We start from the raw sequence: 19,769 nt of genomic DNA, 5'->3' as shown, positions 1-19,769 counted from the left end.
GGTGAGGGCCAGATTGAGAGGGCCTTGAACGCTTTCCTAATGCATTGAGTCTTTGATAAGCAGTGTAGAATCATCAAAAGTATTTTTTGTGCGTGATAGGAGCTTTTTACTATAGAATCAGAGAATATTGAGCTTTAAAAAGAAAATTTGGAGTTTTGATCATTTCATACCTACATGAGAAAAGTGAAACCCAAGTGGTTAAGGACTTATAGTGATCTTTCTAGTTTTTAATCACATTAAGTTTTTTTAAAACAAAACTATGAACAAAGATCATCGTGAATTATATGTAGTTTCATGGACACTTAGACTTGGAGCCCTGAGACACATTTTAGGCATCTGCAAAAAACAAATGGGATGGAAAGAGAAAAAGGATGGACAAAATGTGAGAACATAAAAAAGACAGAAAGCAAAATGAGACACCAAAACTCTGGCCAACAATGGTGACCAAAGAGAAGGAAAAATAACATAGATGCAGAGACAGCACTACCAAGATAAATGCTTCATCTTCACAGTACTTACTAGAAATTCCTCCGTCTCAGTTGTTCCAAGTGTCTTAGGTACAGAGTCTCAAGCAGTGAAAATAGTCTCACTGCCTTCGCTCCTCACTCATTTTAGTACTTTCCATAAAAAGGAGAACAGGGAGAAGAGCACAGTCTATAAATTACTCTGTGATGGTTTTAGGTCTCGCTGGACCCACATCCAGATTTCCATGCCAGCTACCTTAGCTTTATGATGAAGCCGCTGTTTCTTGGTGTATACCTGCGTTAGAATCACCTGGGTTGTTTGAAGTGCAGTTGCCTGGGCCCCACCCCAGACTAATCACTAAATTAGTGGTTAGGTTACTCAGAGGGACCCGATTATGCAAAGATTTAAAACAGTGGAGAGCAAGCCGACCTCTGCCCCTCTTGTTGCCGCTTTCCTTAGGTGGATGTTGATTATTGCTTCTGACCCTGGAAGTTAACTGACTGTTGGTACCTTAAGAGACTGCAGGAGAGGGACCCTGAAGGCTGGGACGTCAGAGGACCGGGTCCTAAGGGAACCTAGGGTTTCGAGAATCCGGTGAGAGTGGCCAGGTGTCCTCAGTGGAGTAGAAAGATATTAGCCCAGACTGAGTGGCTGCTGGACCCCAGAGGTTACGAGCCCTCGTCGATTTTCCTGCCTGAGCCATTAGGAGGAAGCCAAGCACGCGAAGGCGTGCCAGGTTGCCAGATCAACCACTGAGATGACGGGTCCTCCAAGTTTCCTAGAGAGGCAGCTGAGGAGCCGGCGGATACGCGGTCAAGCGTTGTGACCTATTTCCGGTTCCTGGTGTGCGCTGTAGCCCAAATATCCCGTTTCGGTCGTTGCTTCCCGACTCTGGTCAGGTATAGGTGGATATCTGGCTCCTCCCCACGCAGGATGCCCTGTACCTCTGCAGAGACCTTGGGGTTGGAGGTTGGGGTGTTGCCCCCTTTCTCCAGGCCTGGCTTGGGTTCTTCTTCCTTGCCTTACATAGATTCCTCAGGATCTGACTCTCTTTTCCGTGTCGGTGCTTCCGGACGTTTCAGAGATGCAGAGAACTGAACACAAATGCTGTACAGAGCCTGGTCTGTGCAGACTACTTGCTTCTCGAAGGAGACATAGATTCACCAGTGGGGAGCACCCTCCGGTGTCCATCGGCTGACGGATCCTTAAGGCTAAAAGATGGTTTCTTATACCTTACCTGAATTTATCTGAGCAGTTTCTCAGTTTTCATTAAAACCCATTATAGTAATGGTTATGATTACATATTTGTACCGTAGAGGCTTAGCTCTTTTAAAAAGTACTTTACTATAATGTGATTCTCGGAATTTTGCAAAACAAAGGGAAGTGCCACGTCAATTTCTGTGGCTAAGAAAACATTAAAGAGTGTGGCAGGGGAAGTAGGGGAAGGTAGCACCTCATTACTGCCTGACAGAGGTAGAAGTCCAGGTTCCCCACCTGATTTACATTGAGCTCCTTCTTACTGTTCCGTAAGGGTAGGAGTTCTGGCTTCCCCATGGTCACCACAGACACTGTGTGAGCGCAGACTTGTTATTGCTGGGTGATGGTGAAAGTCCTGACTCTCTACTGGCCCTTTTCTGGCATTGCCTCAGTGTCACCCTCCCCTACTTCCCCTGCCACAATAGTTTCAGAGAAAACCAGCTGAAACCTAAGGTTTAATTAAGATCCAGTCTCATAACAATACAAAATGTCCAAATTTCAATTAAAAAAATTACTCAAATACCAAGAACCAGGAAGGTCTCAAACTGAATGAAAAAAGAAAATTAAAAGATGCCAACACCAAGCTGACAGAGATGTTAGAATTAATCTGACAAAGCAGTCATGATTTAAAAAAAAAAAAAGCTTCAATGAGAAATTGTGAACACGTGTAAAAAAAATGAAAATATAGAAAGCCTCAGTAAGGAAATAGAAAGTCTTAGCAAATAAATAGAAGTTATAAAGAAAAACCAAATGGAAATTTGAGAACTGAAAAATACATTCTCAACAACAGAATGGAGAAAAAGGATCTGTGAAGTAGAAGATAGAACAACAGAAATAACTCGATCAGAACAACAGAGAGAAAATAGACTGGAGAAAAAAAATATATAAGGGAACAGAATGTAGTAGGCTGGAAAAATAGCCCCTCAAAGGTATGTTCACTTCCTAATCACCAGAACCTATAAATATTACCTTATGTGGCAGAACAGTGAATATTATTTTATATGGCAAAATAAGTGATTGAGTTAAGGATCTTGAGACAAGGAGATTATCCTGGATTATCCAGGGGGGTCCAGAATGCTATAATATCATTGTAAGAGAGAGTCAGAGGGAGATTAGACACAGAGAAAAAGGTGATGGAAAGATGGGGGCAGAGATTGGAGTGATGTGGCCTCGAGCCCAAGGAACACTGAGGTATGACCAGCAAGCAGCTCCAGGAGATGGAAGAGACAAGAAACAGGGTCTCTACCCCGGAGTCTCTGGAGGGAACACAGCCCTGACAACATCTTGAGTTCCGACTTCTAGCCTCTAAAATTGTGAGAGAATAAATTTCTGTTGTGTTTAAGACACAAGTTTGTGGTAATTTGTTACAGAAGCCAAAGGAAACTAATACAAAGAACCTCAGGGACCTGTGCAACTATAGAAAAGATGTAATGTTCATGTCATTGAAGCCCCAAAGAGGATGGAGCTGAAAAAGTACTTGAAAAAGTAGTGGCTGAGAACTTCCCAGTTTTGGCAAGAGACGTAAACCTACAGATTCAAGAAGCTGATCAAAACGAAAACAGGATAAACCCAAAGAAATCCATTCAAAACCACGTCACATTAAACTTCCCAAACACAAAGACAAAAGATTTGAAAGCAGTCAGAGAAAAATGACATCTTACCTATAGGAGAAAATTCAAATGACAGTGGATTTCTTATGAGTAATAATGGAGACCAGAAGGAATTGACATAGTATTTTTAAAGAACTGAAAGAAAGGAACTGTCAAGCCAGAATCCTATACTTGGTGAAAATATCCTTCTGGAGTAAAGGAGAAAATCAAGACATCCTCGGCTGAGTAAGACATAGAATTTGTCACTAGGGAACCTACGTTTAAAAAATGGCAAAAGGAATTTCTCTAAATAGAAGAATCAGGAAAAGAGAAAGAATATGGGTAAATCCAATAAGCTTCCTTCTCTTGATTTTTCTAAATTATGTTTAATTGTTGAAGCAAAAATTATAACATTGTCTGATGTGGTGCTAAATATATTTATTAGAGGAAATATTTAAAAGAATTATAAATGGTAGGGTAAGGGATGTAAAGGGAAGTAAGGTTTCTATATTTCACTCAAGCTGGTAAAATGATGACACCAATAGAACGTGCTAAGTTGTGTCTATATGATGTGAAGCCTAGAGCAACTACTAAAAAAGCTATACAAAGAGATATACCAAAAATGTTATAGATAAGTTAAAATACAATTTAAAAAAACGTTCAAGTAGCCTACAAGAAGGCAAGAAAAGAAAACAGAGATGAAAAAACCAAATATGAAATGGCAAAATTATAGAAGCAGAGAACAGAGTCCTGGTTGCCAGTAGTTAATGAGACGATGGGAGTGAGCAGGAAGTGGGTGTGTTCATAAAAGGGATTGTAGTGATGGAAATGTTGTGTATCTTGACTGTAACAATGTAAATATTCCAGTTGTGACATTGTACTATAGTTCTGCAACATATTACTATTTGTGGAAACCTGGTAAAGAGTAAATGAGATCTCTGCATTATTTCTAACACTGCATATGAATCTACAATTATATTAAAATAAAATTTAATAAAAAAAAAACCAAAGGAAGTGTAGTGTTTTGTGATATGAGAAGGCTATATTGAATTCAAACTTCAGTGTCCAGAAATCAAGCTTTATTAGAACAAAACAAGTTGGTCCTCAACTAAGAAAATCTACCTTAAGGTCAGTTGAATAGAATTAGATTAAATTGATCTGCAACCTGAATTCCCCCTTGTTATGTAACATAATAAATTCACAGATTCTGGAGATTAGGTGAGGAGTAAACATCTTGGGGGAGGGGGTGTCATTATTCTGCTTACCACAGGTATTATGCTATCAGCACCTGTCAGTCATTCCATAGCAGTACATCATGATTTCTCATTTCTTTTTATAGCTGCCTAGGTAGTTATGCCACAGTTTATTCAATCAGTCACCTATTGATGGACATTAGGTTTGTTTCCAGTCTTTTAGCTTGAATACCTGAATGAATAACCTTGTGCGCATGTCATTTCATATATCTGTTAATATGTCTTTGGGATGGATTTCTATAAGTGGTATTGCAGGGACAAAGGGTAAACTTATGTAAGTGCTTTTGCTACATTTTCTTATTTTTCCAAATAGGGGTTGTATTATTTTGTGTTCCCACTGAGAATGTATAAGAGTTCCTCTTTCCTCATAAATAGAGTATATTGTCAAACTTCTGGGTTTGAGCCAATCAGATAAAATGACTAATGGCACCTCAGTGTAGTTTTTAGTTTGTATGTTTATATTTTGAGTGAAGCTGAGCATCTTTACAGACATTTGAGGGCTGCTACAATTTCTTATTCTGTCAGTTGTTCATTTCTTTTGCCCATTTTCTCCATTGGGTTATTGGTTATTTTCTTTTTAGGAAATATTTTAGGAATCCTTTATATATTAGGGATATTAGTCCTTTGTGATATGTTGCAAACAGTTTTCCAGCGTGTCATTTGTCTTCTGACTTTTCTTTATGGTGTTTTTTGATAACCAATTCATTTTATTTTTATTTAGTCAGATTTATCTGATTAAATTTAATTTTTTATTGCTTTTGGAAATTGAGACACTATTACACAAGGTTTCCCTGTTCCCAGATGTTAGAATTATTATTCATGTTTCTTCTAATACATGTATAGGTACATTTTTTTACATTTGGTTTTTGGATCCATTTGGAATTTATCCTGACTGTGCCATGTGATGGGAGATATTAATTCAATTTTATTTTTGACCAAATGGCTATCAGTTGTCCCAACACAACTTATTTACAAGTCTGTCATTTCCCCTGTTAATTTGAGATGCCACCATCTTTTACTAAATATCCATAGGTACCTAGGTCTATTTCTGTTTTTACACAATATCACACTCCTAATTGTAGAGGCTTTATAACATGTGCTAATATCCGATTAGGCTGTCCCTCACCATTGTTCTTTTTTCAGAGGGTATTGTGGCTATTCTTATTTTCCCATATGAACTTTACAATCAACTTGTCTAATTCTAGAACAATATGTGTCGATACTTTTATTTTAGAAGATTGACTTCTTCATTGAGTCTTTCGAGCCAAAACTCTTATTAGTCTTGTTGGCATATGGCTTTCTATTTGTCTAAGTATACACTTGGCCTTTCAGGAGGTTTTCCCCATACAGGTTTTGCATATTTTTTCCTAAGCTTATTCCCAATTATTCTTTCTTTCTTTCTTCTTGTTTTTTTTGTTTTGTTTGTTTGCTTGCTTTTTGGTTGTTGCTATTGTAAATTCGGTATTCTCTTCCATTATATCTTGTAACTTTATCACTGGTTATTTGCATATAGGAAGGCTCTTGATTTTAGTGTGTTAATTTTATATCTTGCTACTTTACTAAATGGTCTTTTAGTTTTCCCATTGAACCCTATGGGTTTTCAGATGTATAATCATTATCGTCAGCCTATAAGAGAGAACCGAAGAAGGTGAAAAAGCAGGCAGAAACCACCAGGTTGACCCTTGAGAAGTGTGTGTAGAAGAGGTCCCTTCCTGAGTCGGGAAGGACCTCGGGAGAACATCCTTTTGAGGCATCTTGAACATCAAAGGTGCAGAAACCCAAATAAAAGTGAGAGTGGAAAAAGCATGGGATTTCCCTAGCACAGGTAGGCTCGCCAAGCCTCGACCGCCCATCGGGTCGGGGGAAGTGGAGATAACAGCCGAAGAGGAGCAGGAGAAAACAATATCGCGAAACCGCGGGCCTGCGAGTCTTCAGCTGTCCTCTCGCATGGGCACGCGGTAAATCGACCGATTTGCAAGCCCCTCCCGCCCCCTTCCTAGAGCAGCGGCAGAAGTGAACCGGTCTTCCGCACTTCGCGGCCGCTTCCGGCCTCTGTGGGTCGCTGTTGGTGGGTTCCGGTTTCGAAGCGGTTGGAGGTCTCAGCCCCTTGTCCCCGGAGAGAAACCGCTTCTGGCGTCCTGGTGCTGCGGGTGAGCGATCCTGTGCTGCGGACGCGGCGGGCGGGGGTGCTACGGCCTTCTCGGCCCCGGCTGGACTGGGGCGGCCTCCGGACCTCACTTGCCTAGGTGGATCCGCGAGAAGCTCCTTGACGCAGAAGCTAGCCCCGACCCCCGACCCCTCGGGAGAGTGGGTCGGAGCCCGGGGATGAAGGAGAGACCCGGCTGTGCGCTCCATTCCTCCCGGGCTTGTCTCGCGCGGTGTACCCTTCTTGAATTATGCTCCTTCTGACATTTCTGAACAGTCTTGGGTCACAGACGCTGACTGGCGTCCTAGGGCCTCTTTCCTGGGCCTGCCTTTAGAGTTAAAATCACAGAACGCGAGGGTAGAAGGAAGTCTTAAAGACCAATGTCTCCAGCCTTTTCGCTTGATAAATGAAGAATGAGGAGCAGAGAGATTAGACCCCTGAGGGAATAAATTCATGTGACTTTGCTGCTTTTATGACTTCATGATTTCCACCAGACATCTGGGCATTTAAAAAATTTAAAAAGCAGCTAATCAAGGATGTCTCAACTTTTTATTATTTGTTTGCTGTAAATGTTTGTTTATTCCGTTTAATTGTTCTTTTATCTATCATCAAGTGGAAATGTTTCCTACCAAGTCTTACTCTTCTTTCTTAGAGTCCTGAAACAACTTAGCACCTTTTACTTAATATGTCTTTTTAAATTAGTCTATTCTTGAGCCTTTTTTTATCAGAGTATTTTCCTGCGTATAGAAAATTAACCTGGAGGCGGCTTTCAAAGTGCATTTTAAAATTCTTAGAATTTGCAGTTTTTGTTTATGGTGTAGTTTGTGTTAATGATGATGGCTTCTTCTTCAGTTCCAGCCAGAAAGAGACGGCACAGGAGATCTTGCTTGAAGCATTCATAAGCTTTTGCACAGCTATGATGGCATCTACTTGGTCCATCCAGGCCAACAAGGGCCAGGATGAACTTTTGGAAATAAAGATAGAGGAAGAGGAGGTGGAGGAGGAAAATAAGTATACCGCCAGACAGGATCAGAACCTGCAAAAGAACACCACCCACAGCAGGGAGGTCTTCCGACAGTACTTCAGGCAGTTCTGCTACCAGGAAACATCTGGACCCCGTGAGGCTTTGAGCCAACTCCGGGAACTTTGCCATCAGTGGCTGAGGCCAGAGACCCATACAAAAGAGCAGATTCTGGAACTGCTGGTGTTGGAGCAATTCCTAACCATCCTGCCCGAGGAGCTCCAAGCTTGGGTCCAGGAACAGCATCCGCAGAGTGGGGAAGAGGTGGTGACTGTGCTGGAGGATTTAGAGAGAGAGTTGGATGAGCCAGGATATCAGGTGAGAACAAAGAGGTGGTTTCTGTTTGAGAAAAGATGAATTAGAGATTTCTAGGCCAGAATGAAGTCTAACATTATTTCACAAAAGGTATTCTCGACACTTTGGTGTGTCAGAAAGGGGCCTGAGTGTCGCAGAACATTGGTTAACATAATCCTAACTTATTTATATCTCTTCTGTAGAAGGATCATGTATTTCTGCATTAAGCTACAAAATTCTGTTTGATGAAATGCTGCCCAGAAACATTAGAAACAGAAGACTTGTAGGACAGAGAGAAAATGTTAGAGAGATGATGGTGACAAGGTAGGTAGCAGCCTCTTGAAAGGGGCATCATTTCTGCTGAACAATACAAATAATTAAGAAATAAGGTTTTGCAGATATATCCACTGCCTTGTCTCCATTAAAGGACTAAAAGATGGAGAAATCAAAGTCACCATCTCAGAGGAATGAGATGTAGGAGCAGAGTGGAAAGTTAGGGAGGGGCAGGTCATGGGGCCCATGTTTCTTTGAGTAGTTGAAAGCCCAGTTAAGTTGGAAAGGTGAGATGTGAGTAGAAGAGTTGAGCACAGAGAGTCCAGGACCTTGAATATCAACCTCTGGAGTTTAGATTTTATTCTGTAGGACAGAAGCTCCTAATCTGTTCTTTCTGAGTCTAAATGAATTTTACTAACGCCAAGATATAAAAAAGGACCAAATTACGTAGGACTATTTTGTTTTGTTTTAGCGTTGATAAAAGACAGTGGTTTTCACCCGGTGACAATTTTGTACCGCAGAGGGCATTTGGCAATGTCGTGGAACATTTTTGGTTGTCTTAACGGCGGGAAGTACTACTGGCATCTAGTGGCTAAAGGACAGGGATGCTGCTAGATATCTCACAGTGGAAAGAACAGCCTTATACAAGAGAAAATTATTTGACCCAGCATGTCAATAGAATCAAGGCTAAGAAAGCTTGGTATAGAGAGTATAAACGGTGAAGGAAATATAATCTAGCATTGAAGTACGAAGACTGAAGAGGAAAGGAGCATGTGGCAAAAAGATCTAAGTTTAAAATAGGGTCATGGAAGTGTGACTGCGAAGGAAGAGGCATGTCTTAGGTAAGAATTAATTGAAAATTATGACAGAGTAGAGGTATAAAGAAGGAAGAAAGAATGGAGAACTCTTTACTGAGCAGTCTATTCTAGGCTAAGCAGTAGGGATTTCAAGCTTGAAAGACTAGCATAACGGAGACACTTCTAACAGAGTTCAAGATTGTAGGCGAAGGTGGATTGGGAAAAGTTCATTCATTCAGCAGATATTTATTGACTATCTATTGTTTACTAGGCACTGGGAATGCACCAGTGAACAAGTTATAGAGGATTGCTGCTCTTACGTTGATAGATTTTAAACTACTGAGAGGAGACAGACAGTAAACAAAAAATCAACAAACATATAATACATCAGGTGGTCATAAATTCTATATTTAAAGAAGCAACAGTAAAGCAGAGAAAAGGAATAGTGAATGAAATGAAGATTGTGTTGTTTTCAATAGACTGGTCAGGGAAGGATTTTCAGATAGGGTGACATTTAGAGCTGAGATCTGAATTAAAAGAGCAAGCCATGCAACCATCTAGGATAAGAGTGTTCAGGCAGGGGAAATATCAGTAGTAAATGGGTAGGTCTTAAGGTGAGAATGTGCTTATCATGGTAGAGATGTATTTGTCAAGGAGGAGATGAAATCAGATAGTTATAAGAAGATCAAACCATACAAGGGAGTTGTAGACCATTATAAGGAATTCGGATTTTATTCTGAGACGGAAAGTCGTTGGAGAGTTTCAAGCAGAAGAGAGATTTAATCTGACTTAAATTTTAACATAATCACTACCTGCTATGTTGGAAAAGTTCTACATTGGGGCTCATGGTGGGACTAGGGGAGGCATAGGGGACAAAGTTAGAAGCAGGGAAACCAGATTAGGAGGCTGTGGCTGTAAGCAATAATCCAGGCAAGAGGTGCTGGTGGCCTGGACTAGGATAGCAGCAGTGGAAGTGGTGAGATGTGATTGGATTCTGGATACATTTTGAAGGTAGAGCTTGAGAGGATTTGTTTCTATATAGGTTGCGGGATGTGAGAGAACGTGAGTTAAAGATATGCCAAGGTTTTTAGTCTGAACATCAGGTAGAATGGGTTTGTCATTCACTGAGATGGTAAAAGGAATCAAGAGTTAGGTTTTGGATATGTAAATTTTGAGATTCCTATTAGAATCCAAGTGGAAAGTTTGAGCAAGCAACTGGATATAAAAAGTTGGAATTCAGTGGGGGGAATCTGTTCTAGAAATATAAAATTGGGACTTGCCAGAATATGGGTGATGATTAAAGCCATGAGACAAAAAGGGATCATCAGGGGAGTAACCAGCAGTGGAAACTGGGGAGTAGCCAGGGAGGTAGGAAGAGAACCGAAAGAAAGAATGGGATTTTCAGGTGCAGGCAAAAGTAATTTGGTTTTAGTCGTGTTGAGTTTGTATTGCCAGCCAGTCCTTTCCCTTGAGGGTTGCTGAGGGTAGCTAGTGGAGTTTACAGCTTGATTTATGAGGCCTAGCCAAAGATCCAGGGACAGAAGGCACAGTTCACTATACTGGCCTTTTTTTGCTTCCCCCTCCCCAAAATTTGAAGTATCAAAACAACTTTTTCTGTACATCTGAGATAGTACCTGCTGATTTTGGCTCTTATTCTGAGGGAGAGATTACAAAATGAAACTATGTCAGGGAAATAGAGCCAGTGTATGGTGATTTCTTATTTACAAAATTTAGCCACTGAAGGGGATGGGGAAGTAACTTGAGGGCCTGTCGTATGCCAAGGCCTTGTGCGAAGTGCTTTACATGCGTGGTGTCATAATCTCAGAGTAATTTCTAGCCCATGGTGACAGAGCTACTAAACTAAGGATCAGTGTAAGTAACTAGAGTGATTCCAGATCCCTGCTTTTTATAATACCATGCTGGGGAAACCTATTACTTTTAAATGCAAGAGGAAATGGGCCCGTGGAGTAGTGGAAGCTACAGAGTGGCTGAAATTGCTGAGTAAATGAGTTAATTGAAGGAGCAAGGGTCACAGGGAAGCGGAAAAGGATGAGATTGAAGGCAAAAGTAGATACAAGCCTTGAAAAAGAAAAGACATCTTCCTCTAAGATACAAGGGAAGGAGAAGAGTATGAGAATGGAGATAGATAAAGTGAAGGGGAGATGATTTTTTGAGATGATTGTGATCTTAGATAAATAGAAAATAAGATCATCTTCCCAGAAAGAAGTGGGATGGGGACCTCAGAAGAGCAGAGTCTATTAGGAACAGCTTTTGGGGTAAATATGGAAGCGATTTCTCTCCTTTTCCTTTTTTCCCTTCCTTTCTTTACTTTACTTTCTCTCTTTACTTTTCCCTTTTCCTTCTTTCTCATTTCTGTTTTATTTCCCCCTAAGTTCTTTTCCCCTCCTTTCTGCTTCTTTTTACCTTCTTTTCCTTCTCTCTTTTCTTTTTTTTTTTTTCTCTCTTTCACTTCTCCATTTCTTTGCGCACAGACAAAGAAGTAAAAGGGGCACAATCAACATTCTTTAACTGTTAAGAATAGGGGAAATTACTTCCAGCTGCAGAAGGGAAGGTTTCTCAGGAGGTGACATTTATGTTGGCCTTGAAGAATGAGTAGGATTATGGTAAGCTGATATCTGGAAAGAAGTTTATTTCAAGTTTCAGAGAGCTGGGTGCCACTGCCATGAATAGTATACTCTTCTGTTTAATGTTATCAGAGTGAGTATCTCAGTTATATCTCATCTACCTCAGGTCTCAGTCCACACTGAAGAACAGGAAATGTTCTTGCAGGAGATGGTAGCTCTAAGAACAGAACAAGAACCCAGAATGTCCCTCCCATCTGTGAAAGCCCAGCTAAAATGTGAATCTCCAGAAATTGAAGCCCAGAAGAAGCAAGGTAAAGAAGAAAGACCCACCTTGGGAGGAAGGGGAAGATGGGGCTAACACAGGACACTGGGGCTGTTTTGTACTTTGTGCTGTTTCTGATCATTAAAGTCAGGAAAGTCTCTCTAGAAATCTGACGGCTCATGTGTAGGCCTCAGGCAGCCTGGTTTGTCACTCTACAGCTCTTTTTTTCTCTTTATATTAATATTTTTAAAATTCTGGCTGTATTTTATTTGAAATCACTTATAGTTCTTCTGACAGTTATTTTCCTCTGTACTGACCTTTCTGCTATTTTTAGCCTTTATCCTAGCAGACAATACCATTATCTTCCAATTCGACTATCTCCTGCCTCCTTCAGTTAAATAAACCTTTGCTCCATGATGTCTGCAGCTAACTCTCAGATGGTACAGGGAAAAAATATATATATATGTGTGTGTGTGTGTGTGTGTGTGTGTGTGTGTGTGTGTGTGTGTGTGTGTGTGTGTATTACTCTTATAAAGAGAAGGAGTAATAAAGCAAATGGGGTAGAATGTTCAAAGTTAGTGAAGGGGTGAAAGACTCAGTACCTTCCTTATTTCTACTTCCTTATTGTTTTTTTAATTTAATTTTTTTAAATAGGTGAAAATTCACATGGCTCAAAAAATAATAATTTAAAGTACCCAGTGAAAAGTTTTAATTCCACTCAATTTCCCTAGCCATTTGGTCTCCTTACCCCTATTCTGAAATAGGTTGTCACTGTTACTAGTTTCTTGTGTGTCCTTCTAGAGATTTTTTAATCATATATGTATGTTTTTCATATTCAAATATATTTTCCTCTCTTTATCACTAAGATTGTAGAACCTTGCATTTTTTATTTCTTAACAGCTGCTTAATATTAAAATGTATGGATATATCATGCAATTAACTTCCCCTGCTGATGACATTTAAGTTGGCCCTGCTCTTTTACTATAACAAATAGTGCTGTGGTAAATAACTGTATGTGTGAGTATATCTGTAGCATAAATTCTTCTGTGTGGAATTACTAGGTCAAAGGTTTTATTATATAGTTGTAATGTTTATATATATTGTCAAATTGCCCTCTATAAAGCTTGGGTCAGTTTACACTCCCACTGGCAATGTATGATATCCATGTCATGAACATGGTGTTATATCAAGCTATTGGCAAATCTGATGGGTGAAAATTATACTCAATATTGTTTAAATTTGCTTTTCCCTTATTGTGAGGTGGAGCATCTTTTCTTGTGTTTAAGAACTAGTGTATTTCCTTTCCTGGAAACCATCAGTTTTTTTCTTTGCCAAGTTTTCTATTGGGTTATTGGTCTCTTCCTTAACAGTTTTTGGAGTGCTTTGTTTATTAGTCTGTCGTATATTCTAGTGCCATTTTATAGTCATGCAGGAACTCTAGGTTCTTATGTAATTTTTCATTTGAATAATTTTATGTTGCCTAGTGAAGTTGCTGTTTGCTATCACAAGAAACTAGTTAACATTTATGATCCATTTTTAGTTTCAGATGTTGAGACTGGAAATGAGTATAGGAATTTAACTCTAAAGCAAGAAGTTTCTGAAGAAATGAAACCATATGGGACTATATCTAGCAAATTTGAAAATGAAATGTCTCAGTCAGCTAAGTATGAAAAAACTTATGAACATGAAGAAAAAATAGGAGAGCCTTCTGGATACTCCAGGGAAGATAAACAACATACATGTGATGAAAATGGAGTAAGTTTGACTGAGAACTCAGACCTTTCTGAACACCAGAAAGTCTGTCCAGGAGAAAAGCCTTATGAATGTGATGACTGTGGAAGAGCTTTTAGTCAACACTCATGCTTCGTAGAACATCAGAAGATCCATACTGGAGACAGGCCCTACAAATGCGAAGAATGTGGAAAAACTTTCCGTGGGAGAACTGTGCTTATTCGACACAAAATAATACACACGGGAGAGAAACCATATAAATGTAATGAGTGTGGCAAAGCCTTTGGCCGGTGGTCAGCTCTTAATCAACATCAGAGACTTCACACAGGAGAGAAACACTACCACTGTAATGAATGTGGCAAAGCCTTTAGCCAGAAAGCAGGCCTCTTTCACCATCTCAAAATCCACACAAGAGACAAACCTTATCATTGTACTCAGTGTAATAAAAGTTTTAGTCGGCGTTCAATTCTTACCCAGCATCAAGGAGTCCATACTGGGGCAAAGCCCTATGAGTGCAGCGAGTGTGGAAAGGCCTTTGTTTATAACTCCTCCCTTGTTTCCCATCAGGAGATCCACCACAAAGAAAAATGCTATCAGTGTAAGGAATGTGGGGAGTCCTTCAGTCAGAGTGGCCTTATTCAGCATCAGAGAATCCATACTGGGGAGAAACCCTACAAATGTGATGTATGTGGAAAAGCCTTTATTCAGAGGACAAGTCTTATGGAACACCAACGAATTCACACTGGAGAGAGACCCTATAAATGTGATAAGTGTGGGAAGGCTTTCACTCAAAGATCAGTCCTCACGGAACATCAGAGAATCCACACCGGAGAGAGGCCCTACAAATGCGATGAGTGTGGGAATGCCTTCCGAGGAATCACTAGTCTCATTCAGCATCAGAGAATCCACACTGGCGAGAAACCCTACCAATGTGACGAATGTGGCAAAGCCTTCAGACAGAGGTCAGATCTTAGTAAACACCAGAGAATCCACAATAGAGGTGGTGCCTATAAATGTAAAGAGTGCGGGGAGTCGTTTAGGCAGAACTCAACTCTTACTCAACATCAGACTACCCACAAAGGAGAAAAATCTGGTTCTGTGTGAAGACTGCAGGGAAGCTGTCTCACAGAGTGCAGGCTGGAGAGGAATACTAGCTTTGAGATGATTTAGGACAAAATGTTAGTCACTATTGCTATAAGGTAACTTCGGATATTTCATAAAAAATACACTCTGTGCTGCCCATTTCATTAGGTGCTGTGGAGAACAAGAAGCATAACACCAGATTCCTTTTCTCAAAGAGTTTACAACCTAGTTTGGGATATATAAGGTCCACCTATTTAGTCAAGACTATAGGACAATAGAATTGATGCTCAAAGTAGTGTAGAATTAAAGTGGCACTTGGCAAGCTATAAATTCTGAAGGACAGATCACTGTTGCCTGAAGTGGTCAGGAAAGACTTTATTTAAGATAAAGGTTTGATGGGGATATTTGGAAGGCAAAAGGGAGAAAACATTTAGGGTAGAACAAATGTAAGCAGAGTGCATGTAGTTTGGAAGCATCAATGACAAGACTAGCCAACCTAAAGTAGAGAGTTCATTCAAACTGGGCAGTTGATGGCATTACATTGGAAACATAGCTTGAGGACAGCCTCTGGGAGGGTTAGAATGCCAATAATTTCACCTTATACTTTGACACTTACAAAGCACTTTTCTCATTGAATTCCTAAAATGTTTCTATAAATTAAAATTATGCTCCATTTTAAAAATGAGGATACTCTTGCTTATGGAGATGGTGACATAGCTACAATATCACACAAAGGAAAAGACCAGCAGCTTAAGTGCAGTTTTGTGACTTCAAGTCCTGTTCATTATACCAGTGATTCCTCAACATCAGTGAACATCAGAATCACCTGTGGAGCTTGTTTAACATACCTGAGTCCCACTCACAGATACTATGCTTCATTAGGTCTGAGATGGGGATTGAGAATCTTCATTTTTATAGCTCCACAGTCACCTGATGTACTCTAAATTTTGAGAAACATTGCGCTGAATCACTGCTGCCTTCGTGGTTGCCAGTGAAGTGAGGAAGCATGAACACAGGCCGCTGCAGATTTTTAGGGAATTGGACCACCATCATGCCAATAACTAGGTCTTCAAGATGGCCTTTCTGTCCCTTCAAATTTAAATGTTTCAAAAAAGACCTATATTCCAAGGCTCCCAAGGTTCTTCTGAGTGTAAGACCTGTGTGTGTGTGTGTGTGTGTGTTTAGGGGTGGGTTGCTGGTGTTCTTCCCTGTTATACACTTCCCTTTTTTCCCACCTCCGTAGTTACCATTGTGTTCTGAATCCCCTAATAATTTCTCGTGAGAACTGGCTTATAATTTTTTGGTTTGTATACCTTCTTGAGCACATAAAAGAGCCAAAGATGAGTGATTCTTTCCCTTGGGGCTTCAGAAAAAAAATCAACCAAAAACTGGTTGACATTATCCCTATATTACTGAGTAAACAATTCTGTTTTTGATGAGAACCTGTGATGATCATTGTAGTGGATAGCAGGCAAGCCACAAAGAAGTACACACAGCTCCTGGTCTGTTTATCTTTTTATTTTCAGAAGTCATTTGATCTCTACTGAGATGTCCTTTTATTTCTTTCCTTTTCGACCTTGTCACAGCAAACTCCGTAATTTCTAGGACTGCCTTCCCACCTCACCCCACACAACTTCAGTCCCCTCATCTCCCTTCACCTCTAGCTGGTCAGTGGGTTTGAAGTGGTAGGATAGTGACAAAAGAGGAAGGAGAGAAAAAAGAAGGGTAATCATCATTCTTTAACTGTTCTAACTACCTTTCTGCCCAGCCCTGTCTTTATCCCGTCTCTCCACTCCTATAATATACTCTACCCCCATTTCCCTAGTGCCCTTGTCTCTTGCCCCTCTTATCCGTAATCCCTATATAGGACATAGGAATATCATCACTGGCTTGGAACTAGAAGAGTCCCTAGTCCTATAGAAATATATATGTTCCTAGCTTTCTAAATTGTAATTGTGAACACATTTTCCCATGAAAATGATAATGGTATTAGTGCTATAATTTAGGCATATTATGTGTCACATTGGCTTTTGGGATTAGATTTACGTTGACTGGGAAAACTTTCTGAGTTCACAACATAGGAAAGCAAATGAAGATTTAAAAAACAACTCATTCACAAGTTGACTGCTTAGGCTTTTTCATAAGACCAACAGTGGAGTTGTACACCAGGCATTGAGGCAGCTAGGATTGGAAACAATTTTTTTTATGTCTGGAAAATGAACAAGGATCCTAGAACTGAGCCTTGAGAGCTCTGTAGCTGTAAGTATATGAGGCCTATTCCCTACTTAAGGTTACCCTGTCTCAAATTTCTCTCATGTAAATTCGTCTCTTTGGAGGGGACTTGACTTAGTAACAAGAGCCTTCATGAGAACATCTCTTTACCAAACTGATGCTGTCCATACTTGTCATCTAATCTGATTCCACAAACATGTTTTCCAAACTGAAATTGCTCTTCATAATGTCAGAGCCTCTCTTTAATCTGACTGCTCAGTGGAATGCAATCCTTATTTTAAACTTGCTATCTACTCTCCATGCTGTTACTTGCAGTCTCTCCAGTTCGTCTTCTGCTTAATGTGTTCTCTCAGTGCACACAGCTTCCTCCATTTGCCTCTAACTCCCTTAAGTAATACTATAAAGGAACCATAAACAAAGACCCAGAACAATGGAATATGCCTATGATATAGAAGAATACAGTTCGTAACTTATTTAAAAATAAATGTGGGGGTTTTGTTCTGGTTGTTTCTTGTGCTTAAATACAGTTGTAGAACCAAAAGAAAGGGCGGAGTGGCGTGGGGTTTCCAGGTAGGCATCAAAGGGGGTCAAACTAGTCCTAGATAAGGAGAAGATATAAGGTTACTATCTGGAACTAAATTGGCCACACAGATAAGTTGAAGGCCCTGAGGGGCAAGTGGAGGACATGACATGTTAGATATGGAGTTGGGGAGTGCAGTGAACAGAAAATGCCTTGAGATGAAGTCAGGAGTACATCTTTATGTATAAAAGATGTGGTGTGACAATGACAGGACCTAGGAAATCAGGGTCCCTTGAAGCATTTCATCTATGTGGATTTTTAAATCATCAATAACAGGAGGCAGGATGGAAAGAAAAGAGTATGAAAGTGAAGCAAGTCCACAAGAGAAGTAATGGCAGCCAGTAATACAACAGCCAGGTAGAACAACTGGTATAAACTCAAAGGAATCATGAAGCAGCAGCTTAGAAATAACATTAAGGATGAGAATAAGATTGACTAGCCCCTCTTCTAATTGATTGAAGGTAAACAAGATATTGAGTGTTTAAGGCAAAAAGCGCCTGGAGAGGTTGGGGGAGAATCAAATTTCTAAAGCAGTGAAAAGTAAAATGAGCTTAAACATGGGCTTTGGATGAAAAAGTAACCTGACAATCACAAAAGGGTTCCAGAGAGTGTAATAGAAAGGGACTAAAGGGAAGGAAGATGGGCCCCTTTTGAAAAAAAACAAAAGCAAACAAAAAAACAAGGGTGCTGAGCAGGGCTCTGGGATTGAGAAATCTCATGGGCATGGTGAGGATGGAGGTGGAGAGCAATCAGATAGAAGCACTTAGAAAAGCTCTGCACTCCTGTACTCAGAACAGAAGTAGCCTCTTTCGTTAATATCCAGTGATTGATTGTAAAGTTGTTAACAGTCAAAGTCTTATTATTGGCAATCCTTAGGAGTAGAGGAAAGGATTTATTAACAGTATTATGTAATTGTTAACTACTTACTAAGGGCCAGACATTATTAAATGCTTTACTCACATTATTTCATTTTTAGCTGGGGAAACAAATCAATAAAGCTGCTTGAGGTCACAAAGTTAGTATGTGGTGGGACCAAGATATGAACTAAGCAGTTCCAGAGCCCACTCTTCCTCTGTTTATTTCAGATTAACAAACTGCATGTTGCAGTGGTATTCAGTGCTTTGAGTTATTACCTGTAGAACATTTTCAATTCCTATCACTATTCTGGAAAATACTTAAGAAACTCTGTAGAGTCCTGGGTCCAAACACCAAAGGCAATAATATCCCCATCCTCTTGCATACTAAATCTTGGATGAAGTTTGGGCCAGCATAAATGTCAGCCCTAATTCTTGTTGCACAATGAGGGTGTCTGCGGGAGACATTTCACTTTAAAGATGAGCTCTTTGTAGGAAAGGATCACACTTCTAGCTTAGAACCATTATTCTATGCATTATTCTGACAGAATAAGGGATATCTGACTGTCTAATATAAATCATAAAGATTAGATGTCCCCATTATGGATCTATCCAATAACTCACTATGGATATACCTTTGATGAGGGTTTTTAAAAGTGTTTTTATATTTGTAGCTAGTACCACTTCTTGGATTAAAAAAAACTTAGGTAAGTATATATTATATAAAATAGCTCTTTCAGATGCCCCTCCTGACTCCACAAGCACAGAATTTATTTGAGCAACAAGTGTTTGTTTAATATAGGGATAATCATTTTGATAACTTTAATTGAATTTTCTCAACTTTCAACGTTTCACACTGAAAATTTTACATTTTAAATCCCCTCCAGCAGTTCATCATTTTATTAGAATTTCTTTGGGTCCTCTCTCCTTCCGAATGTTTCTGGGTATAACTGGTAAGGAGTTCTTGCCCATTATTTCTTATACATAGTATTCTTATATCATATTTGTATATAAAAAGTAGGTATGGTTATATTTTATATAAAGTATGTTTTTAATTTTTATTTTATACATATACTTTTATTTTATATACATATAATTTGGTTTTGACAAAGCCAACCACAATAAGTATTTTAAACTTCTTAGTTCCTTAGCTCCGTAGCCCACATTGTGAGATCATTATTGAGAGCCAGCCTTATCCCTTGATTTCTTGGAAACAGTTGATTCTCTTCCCACACTTATAAAAGACCTTTTCCAGGTCTGAAAACCCATCAGTCAAGGCTCCCAGAGTTTTCACCCATCACAGTTCAAGGTGATCTTTGGGGAATATATGTTTGCTCTACCAGTCAT

General features: G+C 39.7%; 2 protein-coding genes across 14 annotated transcripts in view; both read left to right on the top strand.

Moving 5' to 3' along the window:
- ZSCAN23 (zinc finger and SCAN domain containing 23) overlaps positions 1 to 6,369 on the top strand; it is a 38,920-nt gene extending 32,551 nt beyond the window's left edge. For 4 of the 6 annotated variants that reach the window (XM_082415451.1, XM_082415452.1, XM_082415453.1 and 1 more), the window contains one exon: positions 925 to 6,366. The gene's annotated coding sequence lies outside the window, so the exon portion shown is untranslated. Of the gene's footprint in view, positions 1 to 924 lie in introns of all 6 variants that reach the window. The other 2 variants (XM_082415455.1, XM_082415454.1) reach the window with 2 other exon arrangements.
- A 229-nt stretch (positions 6,370 to 6,598) lies between these two features.
- ZSCAN12 (zinc finger and SCAN domain containing 12) overlaps positions 6,599 to 19,769 on the top strand; it is a 28,858-nt gene continuing 15,687 nt past the window's right edge. For 4 of the 8 annotated variants that reach the window (XR_014251380.1, XR_014251381.1, XM_082415365.1 and 1 more), the window contains exons 1-4: positions 6,601 to 6,714; positions 7,563 to 8,049; positions 11,847 to 11,991; positions 13,483 to 14,635. Coding sequence is in view for 6 of the 8 variants with exons in the window: in XM_082415365.1 (XP_082271491.1) it covers positions 7,627 to 8,049; positions 11,847 to 11,991; positions 13,483 to 14,635 (1,721 nt within the window). In the remaining 2 variants the exon portion in view is untranslated. Of the gene's footprint in view, positions 6,715 to 7,562; positions 8,050 to 11,846; positions 11,992 to 13,482; positions 15,785 to 19,769 lie in introns of those variants that run through there. The other 4 variants (XM_082415364.1, XM_082415361.1, XM_082415362.1 and 1 more) reach the window with 4 other exon arrangements.

Source organism: Balaenoptera physalus, assembly GCF_965194825.1.
Source record: "Balaenoptera physalus genome assembly, chromosome: 11".
Taxonomy (NCBI): Eukaryota; Metazoa; Chordata; class Mammalia; order Artiodactyla; family Balaenopteridae; genus Balaenoptera; species Balaenoptera physalus.
This window is presented reverse-complemented; position numbering and strand designations above follow the sequence as displayed.